The sequence below is a fragment of the Lissotriton vulgaris genome, chromosome 1_1, assembly GCF_964263255.1.
Source record: "Lissotriton vulgaris chromosome 1_1, aLisVul1.2, whole genome shotgun sequence".
Lineage (NCBI taxonomy): Eukaryota > Metazoa > Chordata > Amphibia > Caudata > Salamandridae > Lissotriton > Lissotriton vulgaris.
Window position 1 is genome coordinate 791,842,881 of NC_141685.1, and position 19,284 is coordinate 791,862,164.

Consider the following 19,284-nt stretch of genomic DNA (forward strand, 5'->3'; position numbering starts at 1 on the left):
GTGTGTGTGTGTGTGTGTGTGTGTGTGTTTTGGAGTCTGTGTGTGTGCGTGTGTGACTGTGGGGGTTGCCTGTCTGGGTGCCTGCGTGTCTATGTAAGTGCGTGTGCATGCATGCGCGTTAGGCTGACTTGCTGGGAGTATGGGAGGGAAGTGCACGGCGCGGCGCAGGACAGAACGTGCGCACCCAAATCTGCGCTTGTGACAGTTTCTTGTCCCTCATTCCCCGGCATCGGATAGCTATAAGTCTCCGCCCTGGACGCATCCTTCGGATGCGAATTCCAGGGCGAGACCTAAAAAGGAACTTCAAAAGTGGAAAAGAACATGAACTGTAATATTGTGGCGTTTAAATTGGGCAAGTACTATTCACCTAACATAGGTATGTTGAGTGCGACTAGAAATTAACTGTGTAACCTTTGTAACAATGTAACCTGTAACTTTGATCTGATGTTCATGTAAAGCGCTGCGATACCTCTGGGTCTAGCCAGCGCTATATAAAACCTTTAAATTAAAAGTAAATACAAAATAAAAGTCATGGTACATGGTCACTCTGTGTTATCCAGCCCCTAAACCTCTTTCTCTTTCCACTTCTTTCTATCTCTTTAAATCTTAGTTTCCCAGCGTATCTCTCTGTACCTCAGTCTTCCTCTTGACCTCTGCCTCTCAGTGAGTCAGCCTCTGGGTCTTTCTAAATGTTACCCCCTCCCCCATTGTATTAGTCTCCCAGAGTTTTACTCTCTCTGCCGGTCTTGAGCAGTCTCTAGTTCTGCCTCCGAGTAGTTATTGGTCTCTAATTCGACTGGCTTTCTCTAGCCTGGGTTGATCAGCGTGCTTCACAGTCTCTTGGTCTCTCTGTCCTTCCTCTCTCTCTGTCCTTTCTCTCTCTCTCTCTCTCTCTCTCTCTCTCTCTCTCTCTCTCTCTGCCCAACCTCTCTCTCTCTCTCTCTCTCTCTCTGCCCTACCTCTCTCTCTCTCTCTCTCTCTCTCTCTCTGCCCTACCTCTCTCTCTCTCTCTCTCTGTCCTTCCTCTGTTCTCTCTCGCTCTCTGTTCTCTCTCGCTCTCTGTTCTCTCTCGCTCTCTGTTCTCTCTCGCTCTCTGTTCTCTCTCGCTCTCTGTTCTCTCTCGCTCTCTGTTCTCTCTCGCTCTCTGTTCTCTTCGCTCTCTGTTCTCTTCGCTCTCTCACTTCTCTTCGCTCTCTCACTTCTCTTCGCTCTCTCACTTCTCTTCGCTCTCTCACTTCTCTTCGCTCTCTCACTTCTCTTCGCTCTCTCACTTCTCTTCGCTCTCGGTTTCTCTCTCTCTTTCTCTCTCTCTCCGTCTTTTGCTTTGACTATTTAATTTGCTCTCTCATTCAGTTTTTTTTTCTCCAGGTCTCATCCCACTTTCACTATCTCACACTCTCATCACGCCTGTCGCTCAGAGTAGCTCAGTTGCCGTCTGTCTCATTCTTTTTTCATCTTAATGTCAATGGTCTTCATGTCTCTGGCTGTGTCTTTCGAAAACAAAAAACATTTCATAGAAGCACCTAATCCAGGGGTACCCAGTCACCAACATTTGCTAGAAAACAGAAGGCAAACAATTACAATCAATAGTTTTTCAGACTCTACTTAGACTGGGTGGGACCATCAGCTTCCCTAAGGTCCATGGTTAGACTGTTTACCCCTCAAGTTCTAACAGCCTGAAAAAACTTGCCCTCTGAAGTACTCTTCTTTACCAAAAGAACAAGCATTTACAATGCAATAGGTCTCGCATTATTAAAGTTTGAGCTATTGGCATTGTAAATGACATTGCCTTTTATTTATGTTTTAAAAACCAACACATAAATAAAAGGCATTGTCATTTACAGTGCCAATAGCTCAAACTCTCACAACTGAAAGAACTATTGCATTGCAAATGCTTTTTTTTCTTGTTTGCGGTATTATAAAGGGCGCACTCGACCCGAAAGCATTGGAGCACCAATGTTTTTCAAAGGACTCACTGCGGCATCTTTTTATAATGTTTTGTTAAAATTTGCTCTATATGTGTATTGTTTTGTATTAAATGTTTTTTGATTGTAACAAGTGCATTTAAATTGTATGCATTAGATATACTCTGAACTAATGCAATGTTTTTATAGTAATCAATGTAGCAAATGAATTCATATGTTCTTTTATAATAAAATTTGTGAAACAAAAGATACTTTAGGTTTCTGTGCAGATCTAATTACCCGTGTCACTCCATAACACTAAAAAAGTTACGTTAGTGTGTAGTCCTTTCGGTCACAAACTAGAAGTTAGCCATACAGAAAGGAAATCCCTTTTTTTGATTGGAGCACCAATTACATTACATAGGGATATATTCATATTTTTGTAGGCACGTGGAGGTGAATTGATTTTGCCAGAATCACATGGGTGTTCCTCTTTTATGTGGAAGTTACTCTTTGGCATTGTTGATATTTCGCCTATGTCTTCATAACATACCACCCCCCTCCCCACACACACAGACCCTGCGCGTCAAAGTTCTATTCCTGTCAAACTAAATATTTTCCAGACCTTGGCTTATTAGGTAACCTTGCCTAAAACTTCCCTTGCTTTTTGCGCTGCGAGGTGGGGTGTTCGAGTTGTATTTCCTTTAATTGAGGCAGAGATCGCCAGACCTCCAAGGATACGAATTCAGCGAGACGTCTGTCCTAGAGCCCAGAGTGAAATCAAATTCAGACCGACCATCTTTAAAGTCTAGCGATCAGGATTACCGCAGTCGTGAGTACTTCAAAGTATTAAAATAGGGCGCACGTGACTGCCCAGAAGTAAAAGGAACTAGCAGCAGTTTGGGAGGATACAAAGAGCAGGTTGGGTAATGACTTAATTTACTACCAATAGACAGCGTGACAACTCACTCGCTTCTTCTATGTGGCTGTCATGTGCAGAAGTGACAGTCCGGGCATCAAAAGCCTACGCCAACCTCCAAAAGAAGTAACTTTCGCTGCCTTTTACTTACAAGTAGAAGTTTAATGTGATACTCCCTCCCGCAGAGCAGTCGTCTCACCTGCTACGCAGACACCAAAGTACATAAACACTCCTCCCGGTCGCACATCGATCCCTGCTGCAACTACACATGAGCCCGGCTGCAAAACATGCTCTATTACTCACTGCTCCCAGGACTCGTGGCGAATGGTATGCCGGGAGCTGCAGTCCCAGCCTTACCTCCTCATGCCTGTGCGCCCATGGAATGAAAAGTAGATTTGTCCGACTTGTGAACTACAACCCCCAGCACGGCCCATTGGTGTCTGGCACAACAAGCCTGCCACCCAAGCAGTGTCGCCGGCCGGCTCTTCAACTGCCAATAAGATGCTGCAGCGTAACATATGTATACGAAGTTGCGTGCGTCACGATTATGAGACGGTCGAGGCGAGGGAGTAGATTACCTCACATGTGTGTTGTGTCATTCGGAAATAAGGAGACGTGTCCTAGACCTTCCTGCGTACTCCAGCGTTAACACTTCATTTTTTTTTTTTTTTAAATATATTTTTATTGCAGAATTATAGACAAGATAGCTCAATAGACCAACCAGTACACTTGCAGCATCCCGACAGGTAACTTTGTAGAAACACATTACACAGCCAATTAGCCCACATCCCGGAGGCTGGGCGGCGCTTCAATTTCCGCTCCACGGTCTATGCCTCAGTGTGTGCCCTCTCGGGGCGTCCGGTCGGTTATATCGTGTAGTATCTGCTTTTACCCCTCAACATCCGCCCCCCCCCCCCGCACAGTCTGTCCCCAGATTGCATCTTCGTTCGCACCCGACAATTCCTGGGCACCTCCTACCAAGCCCAGCCGGGTCTAATAAATAGCTCCACGGTGTTGAACCAGATACCCAACAAACACCCCCCCTCCCCCTCCCTCCTCAACAGCTGCTAATGCGGGCACCCATAATCTTTCCAAGCACTGAGGTACGTCACCTATCAGGATCCACACATCAACATTCAATCCACGTGGAATATTCTCCCCTCTTCATGCTCCCTCTGAATCGTCAGTCATGTAGTCCTGCAGCGCCTGTACCACCAACTCCCAGGACCTTGCCAACTCCAGACATTTCTCGTTACCAGTCCTAGTAGCCTGACGCATCCTGATCACGCTCTCGCACCCTGACCACTTCAGCAGCTCATTCCTCCATCTCCTCACTGACGGGCCTTCTTTGGACTTCCAATGCCAAGTGATTTCACGTTGTGCCAGCATGATCCCCAAATCAATAAATTTGCTTGTTACTTTAGTCTTCTTAGTATGCAGGAACCAAAGGAGCAGGCACGCCGCCATATCAAAGTCTACTTCCCTGTCAGTGACAGCATTCAGGAGTTCCCCCACTTCCGGCCAGTACTCCCCCAGCTTCGGGCATCCCCACAATAGGTGATCTAGATCTACTTCCGGCGCCACGCACCGCGGGCACACGGCATCAAGCACCTGGAAGTGCCGTCTCAACCTTTCCGGGGTCAAGTACGCCCTATGGACGATGTAAAAATGTACCTGCTGAAATCTCACGTTCCTCGTTCCCTTCCAGGTCCTACGCAACACTTGGCTCCAGATGGTATCTGGTATGGGTTTGCCTATACTGACCTCCCAACGCGACTTTAGCACCAGCAAGGGCTCCAGTCCCTCATTCAACATTCTGGTATGGAGGCACGTCACTGCTTTAACGGTGCCCGCCGCCATTACCACGTATTGGCATGCCATGGTCACCTCCGGCTCTACCAGCCCGCCCCCCCAATACCGCTGCATCGCAGCCACCACCACCGCGTGCAGTAGGAAGGTTCCGTCTGGTAGTCCAAATTGTTCCTGCAACACCTGATACGGGATCAACACCCCATCAATATAGAGGTCTCCCACCATCTCTAGGCCCAGCTCCTCCCACATCAACAATTGGGACCAATCGCCCCATGGGGTAGCGCAGTCAGCATTCCCAGCGGTATCTCCGGCGCATATGGCCGGCTTTTCCCAGCTCTCTTCAAACTCCTATCCCAGCACAGCTTCAGCGTCCTTTCCTCCACCGTGAGCTCACTCACATCCAGTTTCTGCTGCAGGATGATATAGGACAGAACATGTCTCTGAATGCCAATTCCCCGTTCGTGGTCAGGACCCCGGAACTCTCTGGCCAGATTCTGCGTTAATACTTGGAGTTGCGCTGCCAAGTAGTACAATTCAAAGTCGGGGACGGCCATCCCTCCTTCGACCTTGGGCCTGGTCAGAGTATTCAGCGCTACTCTGCGCCGTCCGTGGCCCCAGAGGAAGCCCGTCACCAAAGTCCTCAGGTCTCTAAAGAGCTTCTGCGGGATCCGCACCGGTAGCGTTAGCGTTAACACTTCATGGGAGATCTACATCATAGACACAGAAGAAGGACCAGTGGAGGAGCGGGGGTAAGGGAAGCCGCCGAGACGAGGTAGGGGATGTGTGTGTAAGCGCCGGGGGGGTTCTCTGTGTATGTGTGTGCGTGCGTGTGTGTGTATGCTCGGCGGGGTTCTGTATGTGTGTGTGAGTGTGTATGCGCGGCAGAGGGGGGGGGGGGGGGGGCTGTATGTGTGTTGTGCATGTGTTGTGAAGAGCCTGCCGGAATCGGAGCGAGTGTTGACGCGCGCGACCTGCTCCGGTTCCAGCAGGCTGCTGCGTGCGCGCGCCAGTCTCTTGTCCTCTCCTATTTATTCCTTGAAAGCCAGAATGATTACAATAGTCTTGCTTTGCGACAGCAGGCCTTTGGCCTGCAATCGCAGGACGAGACCTAAAAAGGTATTCCTACTTATTCTCATGGTTTGACAAGGAGCATAGTTTGCAAACATGATTGCTAATGGGTCAGGTCCCGTTGATTAAGGTTTTATTGTAGAAATCAAGGTAATACATCGAAACTTCATCCTAGTGGTAATGGGGAGACAATGGACTCTACAAAGACATATGCTAATATACTAGCAGCAGTAAATACCAAGTTTTGGTTAGGAAGTTAAATTCTGGAGTTTTAAGGACATTGAAGAATCTTTTTAGTTGCACCTAGTAGCCACAATAATCAATAATTCAGCACACTGTAACAAGCGCTATAGAGGGTTGCCCTTCTCCATACAAAAAAGGTAATACGTGGGGCGACAATCTAATATGGGAGTTACAAGTCTTAGGTCAACAGTTTACCTGGCCTTCCACACCCAGGTCACTGCCTTCTTAAATCCTACTATTTGTATTTAACTTATGTGGGCACTATTATAGCGACATCACATATGGTCCGTGATTTGTGAGAAGTACTCTTTACTTTTTTTTATCACAGCATTAGAACTGATCAGCATAAGCTCTAAATTTTCAGTGCTGGGGGCTAATCTGTTCTTCTGTAACCAAACATGGATTAAGACATTCGACTGCAGACAAGTGGTATCTAAGTCGGCATCTTTGGTCAAAGAAATAACTAACAAGGCGTCACTAGCATATATATGGAACACCATACCTGAAAATTCACATTATATAAATGCTATAATTACTAATTAAATAACAAGCAAGATAAAGGGGAATCTTGGAGCACCCTACACATTGATCTAACCTCCAGGAGCAATAATCTAGCCATAACTATTTGAAAAAGTTTTGTGGTAAAAAAAGAACTTGAGTGACGAGAAAATGGTAGCGAAATAACAGCAACAAGCTGTAATCTATTGATCAGAGTAATATAACAATCAGAGTCAAATCCAACTCAGAGTTTAAGCAACGCTACAAGTACTGATATCCTTTGGTCTACAATCTTCAACAGCTTCTCACAGATGTGGAGAAGTGTGGCTCACTGGTTAGAGGAGGCAGACCTGGAAGCAGAGGTCAGCCCGGGACCAGGGTTCAATTCCCGGCTCGGTGGGGTCTTGAGTCCTAAAATGTCCATGGACTCGACAATTCTCGCTCCGGTGCCTACTCGATTCACGGGTTCACACTCTGCGACTCTGGGCAATAGCTTGCTTAATCTCCACAACGGCCCCTCGCGGCGGGATGCCTGGCTTTCACCTTGTGCATACCCTGCCGGGGTTATCTCACAGGGGAATACCAGGACGGGTTCCCTAAGCAAGCGCTTAGAGACCGGTTGGTGATTTGCGCTATATAAATTCCTGTACATTTACATTTACATGTCTATTACAGCCAACTAAGGACTCATATACAACCAAAAGCCCAATTGTAGATCGCCAAAAAGGCTAAATACATTCTTAGAATCAACCTTTTAAAAATCGTTTATCAAAATAAGAGTTTCAGAGATAGGCCGATTGCTGGATTCATACAGATCATTTTAAGCAAGTAAGAAAAGTTTGTCTTTGCTTCAGTTACTTGGTCTCTTTCACTATTTTTCTTTCGCGCTCTCTTTTGCTGTCCTTGGTTCCTAAGCTGGTTCTTGTATGTTAATCTCCTGAGCTACAGGGATGTGCAGATTGAGAAAATGGCTTCCTTTTGGGCTGCTTAATGTACAAGAGCAATTGTGCACTAGAAGTCTAGTTTTGTGTGAACCTGGGGTTTTCCCTTTGGGGATGTTAGTTCCCTTATCTGCTGCACCCAGATTGAGACAGGACTAGAGGGGTAAACAAAAATCTACTTTCACATAAAAGAGAGGGACACGATCCAGAGATGGGAATCGGAGTGGACTTCTCTGTGCCTCAATGGGACCTCTTTTGCATTTAATGTGCACACATTTGATGTGGTGCTCATAGCATGCCATAAAGAAATTGCTGCAAAACTGTGAAAGCCTATTTATACTCTTCATATTCTCAAACAAAGGTATCAGTGTGATTGTGTTAAAAGTAGCACAAAGGAGGTCAAAGGACTTTTGTTCAAACAATGGCGTATTGGATCCCAAGGATGCTCCTCAATCGACATAGCTTTGGCGGGAAAGCGCTTGTAAGACAACAATTGTCACTATCAAGGACAAATATCATAAGTGCTGTCTTCACAAAATTGTCTTTCCTAAATATAATGTGAAAGGATGAAGGCAAGAACAAATGTTTTGTGAATTGGTCACCTACTCTGTCTGAAGTCGCTCCTCCCACCACTTTATTTGCTCCTCAACTACAGGATCATAGGATATTATTCAGAGAGCAGTGAGAATCAAAAGAAAGTAAGATACCAGAACCAGAATAAGGAACTTTTGTTGTCAAAATCCTGTAACAGTCAAGAAATATTGTTGTATGGTTACTACCGTTTTAGTTAGACTGTGAATTTGGGCAACAAACATCAAAACTATGTGGGACTGAGTCCACGCATACTATCAGAATATGTTGACCTAATTCCTGTCTAGTTCACAGTGTGCCACTCGGACCTCTAAACGTTACGAGGTACCGAGTGTTGTCTGCAACCTCAGAACAAGACAACCCGGGTTCCGCATGGAAATCTTGGAAACAGATCTTACCTTTTCCTTAGTACCTCAGGCATGCCCAAGGAGATACACAAGAAGTACACAAATTTGCATTTCAAATATTTATTAAAGAAATTGTACTCTTGAGAGAGAAAAATACGTGCACTGCGATGATTAATTAGTATGGAGCAATGTTACCAGAGTTACTAAGATGGTGAACAAAATGAACAATTCTACCATTGTGCGTTTGCATTGGATTATAGGAATACATATAATTGCACTCCTACCTAGCACTACCTATCCTATAAAGCATGGGTAGTGTGGAGCTGCCAGAATACCTTAGAGTGGTCTAACTCCCCGGTTACTGTTGTGTGTGTATCATCGGACAAGCCAGTCTTGGTGTAGATCAGGCTGCCGTCCTTCTCAGGATCATAAAGGGATTCAGATTGGCTATAATTCCGGCATGGGGCGACCGACAAGCCATCGGAACGCTTCTCGGTCTAAACACAGGCTTGGTCCAGTATATGTAATGAACTGGACCCACTTATTCTGTGCCTGAGCTCTGACCCAGCTGCGATTGTTGATTCTACCCACCCAGAGATGCCGCTGAATAGACAACAACAAACAAATACATTTTGAATAGTGTAACTAGTCCTGGACTCGAAAAATCCAAATAATGGTACTAGTCCTGCAGATCTAGTACCCTGAAAAATCTCCTCTACCTAACTGCAACCCACTTGACCTCCATCTCTGAAAGCGGAGCAAATGTGACAAGATAACCAGATTTAAAGGCATCTTTATTGCTCATTCGCTTTGTGAGCAATAAAAATGCCTTTAAATCTGGTTATCTTGTCACATTTGCTACGTTTTCAAAGACAGAGGGCAAAAGTTAGTTTGTTTTCCTGCTCGCCAGAAAGGGCAAGTAGGTCCTAAATATAGCTCGTCCTCATTAATTCTACCTCACAAATGCGAGCGGGCGAGTGGATTTGTCGAGCCCTGTAGTCCTTATATGAAGTGTTCCAAGGCCTGATAATTTGCCTATGTAGAATTGTAGGTGTAAGTAAACCATTCTGTGAGAACATTATCACTTACGGGCGCAGAAGCAAATGTGTGTAAAATATCATTGTTTAAAAGGGTGTCAACTTTAAATGTGAGCATGTAAAATGAAAGCAATGCTAAAGTACAATTTAAGAAAGCTAGGAATTACCTGTGAAGAAAATGTGAGGGGTGGGTTGGGTTTTGTAAGGTATGAGTACCCGCCTCAAAACATTCAGATGCTTATTCTCAATGTTATACTAGCTTAACATCTTGAAAGTTGGAGTGGTGATAGTCTAAGCAGGTAAGCTGCTATAATCTTTTTTGTAAACGGTGCTTTATTCTTCACATCTGCCATTTCTGAACCTTGTAAACAACAACAGTTGCTATTACTCAATTTAATGGCACTCAATAGAGAGAACTCAGAAAATAGCTTTAAAGTGGCTATGCTTGGATATTAATGGAATGATTTTGGTGGGGGTGGACGTCTGCTTTTAATAGATGTTTTTGCCCACCTGTGTGGGTTAGGAAGCCCTGGAAACAAATTATATTGTATTTATATAGCACTTACCTCCCCTGACGAGGCGTTGAAGCGCTTTTCAGTGAGTATCGCGCTACTCCGGAGTCCAAAAAGGATTAGTGGTGGATTAGTATAGGTAAATATGAGTTAATGTGAGCGATGGACATGCAAGTCTGTTAATTTGATTAAATAGGATAGAGGGATAGAAGAGGGAAGAGTCTAGACACTTATTTGGGAGATCATAGTAGTAAGATGATTGTAGCAAAAATCTTATGAGCTAAGCTTGATACAAGCAAAGAAACAAACCTGTAATTCACCTTAAATATCAACTCAAGAATATGTGCTACTAGAATAGGGTAGACAAAATACTAAGGAATAAAACCTGGAAAAATTAAGCATATATAGGTAAATATATATAAATAAGTATCAGTATAGGCTTACTTTACTTTCTGCAAATATATGCACCATAGCAATATACATATCTTCAAAGTATGTGGAATTAAGAATAGTTAATTTATATACAGTTCTCTTCTTGATATTTTGGACCTTGATATTTTAGCCACAGTATTTTGGCAGCACAATGTTTTTGTAGCCGATATTTTAACATACAAAGGCAAAAACACCCAAAACACCACTGTCCTAGTAAAGGTAGAGAGCTATTGAATTGTGGGACTCAACGATACAGTACTTGGGTGCTCCTTATTTCATGTCAATGAAGCAGAGACTGCTAATTACACAAACTTGCATTGCAATCTTCATGAGAAAGAATCAAATGATCCTGGCAAGGAATAACTCACCGTATTCACATGACTGCTGGAGGTCGGAGATTATCCGGAGGATATTGTTCATTAAATTTGAGCGCTGCTCGTTCTCAAGAATGCTGCCAGTGGAAGGATATGCTGAATCTATGTATGTCAAGTCAGAAAGGTACATACCTAGAAGGAGAAGCACAATGAATTAGACAACCGTAATGTAAACAAGCTTCACATTGTAAGGGATTGAAAGGGTCACTTAATTCCACCCTTAAACCACTGTACATAAAACCTCATTGAATACAAAATATCTTGACCCCAGGTTTTTAAGTACTTCTCTTTTAAGGTTTTGCCTAGGCAGCGCTTGCGCTCTGTCTTCGAGACATGCTGTGATCAGGTATGGAGTTGAAACTCAGTCCATCTTTTTAATTGGCTTGTGTAAATGTCCTTTGTAAACTGTGGCTTTTAAATAGGCTTAGTAGTCACTCTTTAGTACCGCCTTTTCTCATCTTGTAACGTCCCAAGAGGACACCCATGTTGCATGTTTTGTTACTCAGTAAGCTTTAATTACAGCCTCCGAGCACTATTTGGTTAAATGGTTTTCTCCTGCCTGCTGTTGCAGCAAGGACAGGCTCTCTCGCAACGCTTTCTTTTTTGTTTTTAATAGTACGGCACATATCATGGCGACCATGCTTTTGGTTTGTTGTTTGCGGTGTCGAACGCGGCTGCATGTTTTTTTCGTCTTCCTATTTGTTAACTATCTTAGAGCACGCAATTCCGCGCTATCATTTTAGTGGCGGCGCGCCCTTTTTTTTTTTAAGACGTGGCTTGTCTAAATAAAGGTGAAAATGAAAGCACAACATGGGCCGCTTTTAGAAAAAAAAGAAAAAAGAAACATTTGTTTGTCAACTTGACAAATGATTTTTTTTTAGGTAAAAGTATCCCATGCCATTCTTTCACTTTAATGGCGAGAAAAAAGAAAAAAGAATAACTGCCTGCAACCTCCTTGTTGATTCTACATAGTTACTTGAACAGAGACCAAACGGATATTTAATTACGTTTAGTCAGGTACCTTAATTTGTACCAATCACTTGATTTTTATTTTTTGCAAAATTTCATACGTATTTAAGGCAGAAAAATATACACATTCAAATTGAAACATTTACCACATATATGTACATTTCAAACAAAACAAATACTTCTTTTATCATCACAAATAAACTGCAATACATCTGAAAGACAATTAAATTATAAACATTACAAAAATCGAGACCACACAGGGTTCCCACATCGTTCATTTTGAGACTAGCTGAAATAGCACTCAAAAAAAACTATTTTGTTTTTAACGATCAATTCTATATGCAAGTAAAAGGTACAGCGATGGGTTGCCCTATGCCCCTGAGATGGCTGTGCTGTACATGGCACAATATGAAATGAGATTCGTTGAAATGAACAATCCATTCTCTGAAAATATTGTCCAATGGTTGCGCTATATAGATGACATCTGGCTCCTGTGGCAGGGGAGCCAGACCGATCTATTGGCGTTCCATGGGTGGATTAATGAGAGACATAGAGATATAAAATTCTCATTGGAGGCGAGTACCAACCGCATGACATTCTTAGACGTTGAGGTAAGCTGTACTGAAGGGTGTTTAAAAACCTCTTTGCACAAAAAAGCTACGGACAAAAACACCCTTTTGCATCATAAGAGCTATCATCCAAGGAATCTCAAAGCTAATCTTCCCTACGGACAATTACTAAGGATCCGTAGAAATTGTTCCGAAATAGGTGACTATGATAGCCATGCACAAACCTTCTGTGAGGAAATGAAGCACAGAGGGTACCCTAAGAAGCTTTTAAAGCACTCGTATAAAAGGGCACGTTTCACACCACGTGATTGCCTTCTACAGACTAGGGAGAAGAAAGAGTTGGATCGCCCGGTGTGCGTGACCACTTTCAGTCCGGACACGCACAAAATGCGACAAACAGTTTTGAGGAACTGGCACCTTTTGGAGGGATTAGAATGTCCTTTTCCTCGGCCAATATTCGCCTACAAAAAGAATAAAAGCATAGGACAACAAATTGTCCGCGCAGACATCTCAAGGCCCAAACAAAAACACGATCTTCTGTCCCTTTGGAACATGAAACCGTTGGAAGGACATCACAGGTGTGGCACTTGCGTTGCTTGTGCTAACACCATTGAGGGTAAAGAATTCCAACATATGAATGTCAAATGGCAACATCATATTTTTTCAAATTGCAAAACAAAAAACGTTACCTACATCATCATTTGTCCGTGCCAGAAGATCTATATCGGAAAAACAAACCAACAGATCAATGCACGCATAGGCCAGCACAAATCCCGGCTAAAAAGGAAAGTCCTCACTGCCCCTATGGTGGAGCACTTCATTGAAAAATCCCACAGTGAAAATGACTTTAAATGGTCTGTATTGTTTACTGCAAACAGCACACAGCGCCCTACTGACATTGACAAGATGTTGCTTCAAAAGGAAGCATACCTTATTTTAAAGTTTAATACTACTCTTACTAGACTAAACAGTATGTCTGAATTAGCTAGAGTGTGATAGCGTCCACATTATCTAAATAATCACAGAAGGGTCCATGTAACACAACAACTGAACAAAAGGGGAAAAGTCCCTATGAGCTGCTGTAGGTAGAGGCTGCATATTAAATTGAGCGAAATGCATATATGCACGGAGTTCAACAAGGGCAAAAATCCAATTGCGAGGTATTGGATTCTCGTCTGGCCCTTTTAACTTCACATTTTAATACAACTCATGTGAGCTATCCATTTGGTGTCCCTATTTGCAAAGCGGTAAAAATCGGGACTATCTCTCCCACAATTCCAAGAAAAGCAGTACCCACAATGCAATCTTTGAAAACAAAGCCCACGGCAATCCCACACTACCATACGGCTTCCGACACTACGCGGAAACAGATGAGTGCACGCCCGACAGCAAACGAACAAACAGTAAGTGTTTGTTCTTCGGTCTTTAATACCGAAACTAAGCCCAGAATTCATACGCGAGACAATTAATCGCTGTCTAGTTTCTTTTTAGAATTGAGCCCCTAGTGCAGAGAATCCGGCCCGCAATTCGTGTCCGACTCCAAAAGAACTTAAATGCCAGGCATGGCACGAGTGAGTACAGGTAAGATTTTTAAATTAACGGGACGCCCTGCAGCCACGGTTTGAAAATCCTTTTCTTTCACATCAATGATTGTATCTTGATATTTTCTGTATTTAACAGATATCAACATACAAAAGCGGTCACTTGAGTCAGCACCCGATTGGGATCTACACAATGCATTATTAAAGAGGTATGTCACGCCCCGAATTTGGATTTATTAATTAAAGAACTCCCTGTGCTTAGCAAAAGTATAAAAATATAAAAATATATTTATAGATACAGTTGTTCCTTTACTTAGGGACAACCACAACATGGACACACGGCTCACTTGAAGAAAAACGCTGCGCTCAGTTGTAATTTTGAAAACACTACGCTTCTCCCCTGACCCAAAAGTACAGGTATGATTTAGCAGATGGCATAAACTAAATAAGAGACATATGGCTCCCCTAACCTAAGTTGATTATTCTCAATGTCTCTTTCACATCCCACACAGATTGTTCATAAGGCCCTGATGAGAGTTCGGGAACCTTCTTGGCCCGACTCGAAACGCGTCGGCATACCAACAGGAGCAAATTAGTATATTTCATATACATTAAGATTAAAGGAGATTAATTCTGTTGATGTTCCTTTGTATTTGACGTAGTCTTGTGACAAAATCGTGAAGTTGACTTTTTCCTGAAATAAGAAAATAAGTGTGATTTTTGTAATGTTTATAATTTAAAATTGTCTTTCAGATGTGTTGCAGTTTATTTGTGATGATAAAAGAAGTATTTGTTTTGTTTGAAATGTACATATATGTGGTAAATGTTACAATTTGAATGTGTATATTTTTCTGCCTTAAATACGTATGAAATTTTGCAAAAAATAAAAATCAAGTGATTGGTACAAATTAACGTACCTGACTAGGCGTAATTAAATATCTGTTTGGTCTCTGTTCAAGTAACTACGTAGAATCAACAAGGAGGTTGCAGGCAGTTATTCTTTTTTCTCTGATTCACATAAGGTCCAGCCTGCTCCTGTCCCGTTAAGGACCTAACTCCCTTGGGTTTCACTTTAATGGCGGCTGTGCACCTCCCTTTAGATGCAGCTTGTCTAAAGAAAAGAGAAAGCACGGCATGGGGTGCTTTTACAAACAAGCATTTACAATGCAATAGATTTTGCATTTGCAAGAGTTTAAGCTATTGAAATTATAAATGACATGGCTTTTATTTATCTGTTTTGAAAACCAACACATAAATAAAAGGCATTGTCATTTACAAAGCCAATAGCTCAAATTATTGCAAATGTGAGACTTGTTGCATTGCAAATGCTTGTTTTTACTTGTGATCATTAATAAAGAAAGAGGACACCTCAAATTCTAGTTGTCCCACGTGATTACCAGCTAGAACATATGGTCGCTGAATAGCCTATGATGTTCCTGCACCAACAGTTTTCCCTCTACAGTGCACAAGATAACGTTACGGCGGGATACTGCAACAACAAACCTAACTAGTTTTGGGATGTTCTCACCTCCAATCTTACCAAAGTAAAAATTAATCTAGACTTTTATTGATAGTTTAATTATTTTTTTCCATATGACCTATACATGTCCAAATACTCCACGACTGGAAGATACAATAACATGAACTGAACAAAAGTCTACAACTCAGGTACAAAGATGATCAGTTGAATGCTCTTACTAGGCCTGCAGGCCCTGTCTTGTAATTGTGCTACCTCCAGAATGAAAAACTGACAAAACTTGCAACAAGCACTAAGCACTAACAAGCAATCCCAGAAGACCTTCAGACTACACACACTTCATTGAAAATAAATCTTGCTTTAAACCCACTTAACCCCTTTGTAAAATGTTAGCACTTCTCTATTTAATGGCAAGGTTTGAAACACAATGGTCACAATTCAGTTACACATCTGTAGGTGGTGTATACCCCCAAAATGTTCAATCACAACTTTCGGCTGTTGCAGGAAATAAACAAAATGCAGTAATGAATGAGCCTTCACCCCTTCTGCTGCCAACCACAGTATCTTCAGGTTAATCAATCATCAAAGAGGGTGATGAGAAAATGAGACCTAAAAAAACAGAATTCGGACGATTCACTTCTTAATTAATCTGCCCTGTATACCAATTAAGGATGCACCCATTTCAAGCAATGGTACATAGCCTTCAAAGCTCCTTGACACAATATTGCATCCATCATTATTTCAAATTACACTAAGGGGGGAGAAGTGAATAGTATTCCACTAACAATATGTCATTCAGTTACACAGTTCATAACTCCAGAAAATAAGGTATGGTCCCAAGCTTACTCCAGTGTGACTGGTATCCACAAGCCCCTGCTAGTGAATATAGAACTGGTCCCTTACCTTATCGATGCTCAGTTAAAATGTTCTGTAATTTTGTTATCCCTCGCAACTGTAATCAAGAAGCCACACTTGCCTTATCGTCGTTTTCGGTCATGCTGAGAAGCACTACCCTTGCTCTCCATTATTATCTTTTCTTTGATCTGGTCTAGTTCTATTTCGTCTATGTTGACAACGATATCTATAAATGGTCGTAATGTACTGCTAATTAGGTTCATACAACAGGAATACTTTTAATAAAGAAATGTGCTATCAACTATGGACAAGATAACCACAAATCACTTTGAAGAACCGCAACATCTTATGTGAAGTACGTGACAATGGTTATAAGGCACAGGTTAAAGCAAATAAAACATTTTAGGTAAACCCTAACCATATGGTGCATGACAGACAACTGGCCTGGCTGTAAACCCTGGAAACAGAAATATGATGAGATAAGAAACGCAACACAAAATTACAGGGTTGCAGTGTGGTAACTGTTCGCATATAGAAAATACAGCATTATAATTAAACAAGTGTTCCTAGACTGTAAGGACAGCAGGCTCCCACACAGAAAGTGTAGGGCTTTCATGAGGTAGGTGATCATATTCAGAAGGTGTAGCATTATAATAAACAGTGTTGTTGCTCTTTCAACCTCTGTCACCATGGTTCTTATTAAAAGCAAGTTCTAACTGATCCCATTGTGACCTCCCTCGCCTGTTTGTCTCCCTCGTGCTCCTTCTGTGTCCCCAGATGAGCTCCTTCCATTTTGACCCATCTGCAACTTGTTGGCTCTCTGTAAACCATGTTCTGTTCCTTCTGTAATCCGGCTTTGTACTCTTTAATTCGCTTTTCACTTAACTCCATTGGTCTACTTGTTGGGCTCCCCTTCACTCCAGCCGTTTCTACTTGCTTCCTCTATAAAACCTCTCTGGTATGCCCATTTTTCTGCCTCAAATTTGATCCGTTTCAACAAATCTGTCTAACCCTTATATAGCTTCTGGTTTTGCTCCTTTTGTTTTCCTCCATCTACAACATTTTGCCTTCCCTGTGGGCTGCAGTGCTGTTTTGATTTTCTTGTAACCCAGTTCTCTGCCCTTTCGCTCCATTTGTGCCCCACTATTTAGGTTTAGCTGGTGCATCTATGACTTCTATGTAGCTCAATGACTTCTGTTCTATCTGTGAGTCTGAGTGACTTGTTTTGCTTGCTCTGTTCTGCTCCGCTCAAATTACTTCCACCTGTGGTCCATGAACGTCTTCTCTTACTTCATCTGCCCGGGTCCATCTATGACTTAGTTTGCTCCCAGTGTGATGTTTGCTACACACACGTTTGTTTCACTCCAAAGACTCCCTCTGCAGACATCCAACGTCTGAGGGCCCTGCCTATTTTAAGGATTCCCAGAAATCCCCCTCTACCAGCCACTCTGCCTCTACACATTTCCCCAACGTCGCCTTCTCTAAGGGAGGTACCACAAAGGCCGAACACCAGCTTGGTGGTTACTCTTGACTGCATTACTTAACTCAACCAGCAAAGGCCTGTAAAATATCAGAGCTATACAATATATAAACACAGCCGACGTTGAGATCATCATGGACACCAAAACAGCGGATTTGCCTTTTCCTCGTGTGAAAGATGTGATATTATACTATTTTCATTGCATTACTGCTGTGTGGACTATATACGGATTAGAAGGCAAGCATTGTTATAATATATACCAAACTCTAACCACCAAAATTCAAGAAATCATATACAAACGCAATCAACCAAGTGCATTTTAGCGACATTGTTATGTACTTGCAACAATTCCATATCGCAATATTACAACGGCACTTGCTAGTCTATTATATTCCATCTACATATCTTCTTACTCCAATCCTAACAACAAAAATAGAAGCACATTCGACACCTCTGTGAGAAACAAAATCCTCTATATGACATGTCAAGAAAACCCCTCTACCCCACACAAATGTAGATATCGGACCCAATGACTAGAGCTAGAGAACTGGCTAATGACATTTAGCAACAAGTGTTCCCAGAGGCCGAGAAACCGAGGGAAATAAAAAGACAAGCATGGTTCCGTGATACACAGAACCACACTACAAAGGCCCCCACAGGATCAGACACTTCGTATTAATACCACCCACTGATCTAAAACTTTACTAAATAATATGTAGGCCATTTTGGGGCAACTTCTGTCCGGTCGCTGATCATCACAGATCGGTAAAGGGCGCTCAGTCTCATAAAGGGGTACTAGACCTTACCTATGTTAGCAGTGTGCTGCTATACAAAAGGCGCTGCACATAACAAGAAAAAACAGCTGTGGTGACAAGGGCTCAGCTGTCGCCTGTTAAAGACTCAAGACAGCATAACAGGTTTCTGTTCGGTGATCTGACTGGAATATGCACAGAACACTGACTAGCAAGGGACAAGCTATTTTTGGATTCGCAGCACCGAATTTAGATGTAAAACACAGGAAATGTTTCAACTACCAATAATTGCTCCTTAGGGTTAGTGCAGTGCCATTCGGAGGGGAAGAAAAGCGGAGCTCAACCAACTCTTTGCCTCATTCTGAAAATGAAACAGGCGAGGAATTGTTCGTCTACTCCGATTCCGAGTGTAATTATCTGGCTGACAAATGAACCTGTCATGAAATCGGTGTAGACTCCACTTATGACCAAAACCATATTTTGTTTATTTTAAATTTGATGAATGAGCCATAGATGGTGAGCGGGTTAGCATCGAGCAAAAAAATGCGCAAATCACCTGCGTAACCAGGCACGGCTCGCCACTCATTCCAGCCAGCCAGTCTTTCACTTGAGGGAATACATTGTGCGTGTCACCTTGTTTATCTCCTCAGGCACAAATGGCGCTAAGGGCACGAGCGCGGATGACACCAAAGGCTAGCAAACGCCCCCTACATGCACGGCTTTAAGTGCTCAGCACCGGCAGTTCTAAAATGCAGGTGCTGAGACGGGTCTCCATCGGGCTCTCCATTTTTGCCCTCACCCTCAGGGTGAAGAAACAAAATCTTAACTTTGCAGCAGTGCCACCCTTTACTGCCTTTGGTGCAACTTCTAAGTGACTCGCTACTTCTTTCACAGTCTCAATTCAAAACTGAAGCGTTTTCAATATGATATGCCACGAAGCCACAGTCGTTGCTTATTTATCTT

At 42.7% G+C, this 19,284-nt stretch overlaps 1 protein-coding gene across 9 annotated transcripts in view; it reads right to left on the minus strand.

Moving 5' to 3' along the window:
• Window positions 1–19,284, minus strand: part of RALGPS2 (Ral GEF with PH domain and SH3 binding motif 2) — a 1,046,762-nt gene that overhangs the window by 326,086 nt on the left and 701,392 nt on the right. For all 9 annotated transcript variants that reach the window (XM_086956407.1, XM_086956399.1, XM_086956386.1 and 6 more), the window contains one exon: window positions 10,673–10,810. In XM_086956407.1, coding sequence (XP_086812533.1) covers window positions 10,673–10,810 — 138 coding nt within the window. The remainder of the gene's footprint in view (window positions 1–10,672; window positions 10,811–19,284) is intronic.